The 3,378-nt window shown below is 32.1% G+C and overlaps 1 protein-coding gene across 1 annotated transcript; it reads left to right on the top strand.

Annotated features, from left to right (window-relative positions):
• Positions 1 to 2,159: 2,159 nt before the first annotated feature.
• Positions 2,160 to 3,107, top strand: LOC134377223 (olfactory receptor 5J3-like). The gene has a single exon (XM_063095855.1). It carries the CDS (start codon positions 2,169 to 2,171, stop codon positions 3,105 to 3,107), a length of 939 nt encoding a protein of 312 aa, XP_062951925.1. The 5' UTR covers positions 2,160 to 2,168.
• Positions 3,108 to 3,378: the final 271 nt, after the last annotated feature.

The following is a 3,378-nucleotide window of genomic DNA, read 5'->3' as shown; positions in this document are numbered from 1 at the left end:
GACGATTTAAATTATAAGGATTCTGGCCTCATATGAAAAAAAAAAAGAGAGAGAAAATATACATACTTCTTACAAATTTGCCCTCATAGAGGAAAGTGCTAAAGATATAAAACCACCATCTCTTTGTTTTTATTATATTTGTTTTGTATCTAAGTCTAGGTTTTATATAAATTATTTTTATCTGAAATGCTGTTGAGTTATTTAACATTAATACAGTAATAATACTGTATCTTAGAGAAAATGTTAACTGACTGCATTTCTGAGTGAAGATTAAGAAAGAAGATGGACATAGCACTCTAAACAAATTGATACCTTAAAGCTTCCTTTATCTTTGGTAAGTTAAATTCACTCCTGTAACTATATTCCTATTTCCTTGAATTTTTTCATTTTTAGCATTCATTCTGCAGATAATTAAAAATTTCAAATATGATAGAAACCTATTAGTGTTTTGAATCTTAAAGTTCATGTAAGTTAACTCTGTATCTAATCTGTACATAATTCCATTTACAATATTTCAATTAAATTTTGTTGGAAAAGTTTTATGTTTTTATATTTGAATAGTTAACTTAATTTCTAATTCTTTCAAACATGCTATTTCCTAAATTACAGTTTATAGTATAATTCATGTCTATAAGGGATCATCTTTTATTAGAAAATTAATTGGTTAATAATCTAAGAGTAACAGAAAAAAGGAACAGAGAAAAAATTGATCAATAAAAATGCAGTAAAACCACTTAGACTTACTGTTTTTTTGAAAGTATTCTCTTCCATATTGTCAAATCTGTTGGTAATACTAAAGAAATTGTAGAAAATCATGAAGAAATATAGATATTTATTTTATGTATCTCACATTTAACAATACTAATTAGTAAATAACAACTTGAGATGTACATTTAATAAATAAAAACATAAATAGTACCTAACTTTGTAAACATGCTGTAAAAGAGAAACCATTCAATTAGAATGATTCCAAGGTTTTATACCAAAAACCAAAATACATCACATACTAAGAGTACATCCCTGTTCTATCTAGTTATACCTTACATAACTGTATAAATATCTATCTACAGAACTTGTTAATTGCTTAATGTGTTCTCAGAGAAACGCTAAATACTTTATTGTAATTGTCTCCGTCAATGCATTCAGCAATACCAGACAGGTAATTACAGCATAATTACATCCTGGATCAAAGAAGTTAAATAACTTGTCACAGGAAATAAAGTCAATTATTGTCACCAATATGATTTGAACTGGCTCTAATGAATTTTGACTTTCTCCCTGTTGTGGCTATTACAATGTTTTAATTAAAATAAAAAAAGTGGCATAAACTATACATAGGCCAAATCAATCACTATTTGTTTCTCATCGTTTCTAAAACTACACTCCAATGTAATAGAGAAGATGAGAGAGGCAGTTGATTTTGAAACACATAGGAGCGGTTTTGAGTATAAGGTAAAAATGTCCAATCATCCAATTTAAATCATTTTTTTACAAATTCTTAAATTGTCTAAACTATCTTTTACAATACAAAAATATAAAGAAGTATCACAGAGCATTTGGTGAGCATATATATATGTATGTATATACATACATATATACATATACATATACATATACATATACATATACGTATGTATATATATATATATATATTCATATTCTGAATTACTGTATTTTTTAAATTCTCTGAAATTATTTAAGGACTCAGAAAAAGCAGAAAGCCATCTGGTCCAGATATGCTAAATATGGGACTCTGTGTCCTTGGTCTCAGACTTTGTGAATTTCTATTACTGCTCTCTTACCATAGCCACAGGGGATATTGCCCAAAAGCAAGAATCCTGACTACTTTTAACAGATATCATGCAAGAGGCAGACTTTGTTTCATTAGTTTGAAGATTAGGTGTTGTCATGCAATGCCTCCCATTGTCACAGGGGCAGAATTCTCGGGCATTTGGTACCTGAGCCATCTCACTTCATGATTGTGGTTACATCATTGTCTCTAATAATTCAAATATAGTTTAATACCCAATATACATTCAAATTAAGGTAATTTTAAAGACCCAATATACATTCAATAATTTTATACTCAAAACCAAACCAGATTCTCCTGTATTCATTTTCATCTCCTTATCTTTTTCACCTCAGATTTCAATAAAAGGAACAAACAAATGGCAGAGAAGAATTTCACTTTTGTTACCGAGTTTATTCTTTTGGGATTGACAGACCATGCTGATCTGAAAGTTGTGCTTTTTGTGTTGTTCCTGGTTATTTATGTGATGACCTTGGTGGGAAATCTGGGCATGATCTTCTTAATCCAAATCACCCCAAAGCTCCACACACCCATGTACTTTTTCCTCAGCTGTCTTTCATTTGTAGATGCCTGCTATTCATCAGTTATTGCACCAAAAATGCTGGTAAGTTTCTTGGTTGTGAGGGAAACTATCTCCTTCTCTGCCTGCATAGTACAGCATTTGTTTTTTGGGGTGTTCATTACCACTGAAGGCTTCTTGCTGTCGGTGATGGCATATGATCGTTATGTGGCCATTGTGAATCCTTTGCTTTACACTGTAGCCATATCTAAGAAAAAGTGTGTAGGGCTGGTCATTGGGTCATGTGTAGGTGGAATGATTAACTCTTTAACACATACAATAAGCTTAGGGAGACTGACCTTCTGTGGACCCAATGTTGTCGGACACTTCTTCTGTGATGTCCCTGCACTGTTAAAGCTGTCATGTTCTGATACCTCCATAAATGAGTTGTTACTGCTAACTTTTTCTGGAGTCATTGTCATAGCCACCTTCTTGACTGTGATCATTTCCTATATATTCATTGCTGTTGCTATTCTGAGAATACGCTCAGCAACAGGCAGACAGAAAGCCTTCTCCACCTGTGCCTCTCACCTGTCTGCTGTGACCATATTCTATATTTCCTTAAGCTTTAGTTACATTCAGCCAAGCTCCCAGTATTCTGTAGAACAGGAGAAGGTGGTGTCTGTGTTCTATACACTAGTAATTCCCATGTTAAACCCGCTGATTTACAGTCTGAGAAACCAGGAGGTAAAGGATGCAGTGAAAAGAGCCATAGAAATGAAATATATCCCATGTTAATTTCAAGTCCCTATTAATTCTATAGTATTCTGGCAGTCAGTTCTCAGTTCAAGAATTTCATGAATGCTAAAACTTCTAAAAATTGTAAAAAAATACTCTCATTCTATACACTTTGGTGTCATATTAACAGGCAGCCACAAAGGAAGTACTTCTTAATGCATGTGCCAGCATCACAAAAACCATAGTCTATCACATAGTTCTACTAATGTTCTAGGTTTTTAATCTCTTAATCATACATAATATATTAGTACATTTATCTTTTCTGTTATTT

The sequence above is a fragment of the Cynocephalus volans genome, chromosome 4, assembly GCF_027409185.1.
Source record: "Cynocephalus volans isolate mCynVol1 chromosome 4, mCynVol1.pri, whole genome shotgun sequence".
In the NCBI taxonomy this organism is placed as follows: Eukaryota; Metazoa; Chordata; class Mammalia; order Dermoptera; family Cynocephalidae; genus Cynocephalus; species Cynocephalus volans.
Note: the sequence above shows the minus strand (reverse complement) of the source record. Positions and strands in the feature narration are given on the sequence as shown.

Bases quoted from the DNA above. Each gene is read 5' to 3' on its own strand.
- LOC134377223 (XM_063095855.1), top strand. From the start codon at position 2,169: ATGGCAGAGAAGAATTTCACTTTTGTTACCGAGTTTATTCTTTTGGGA.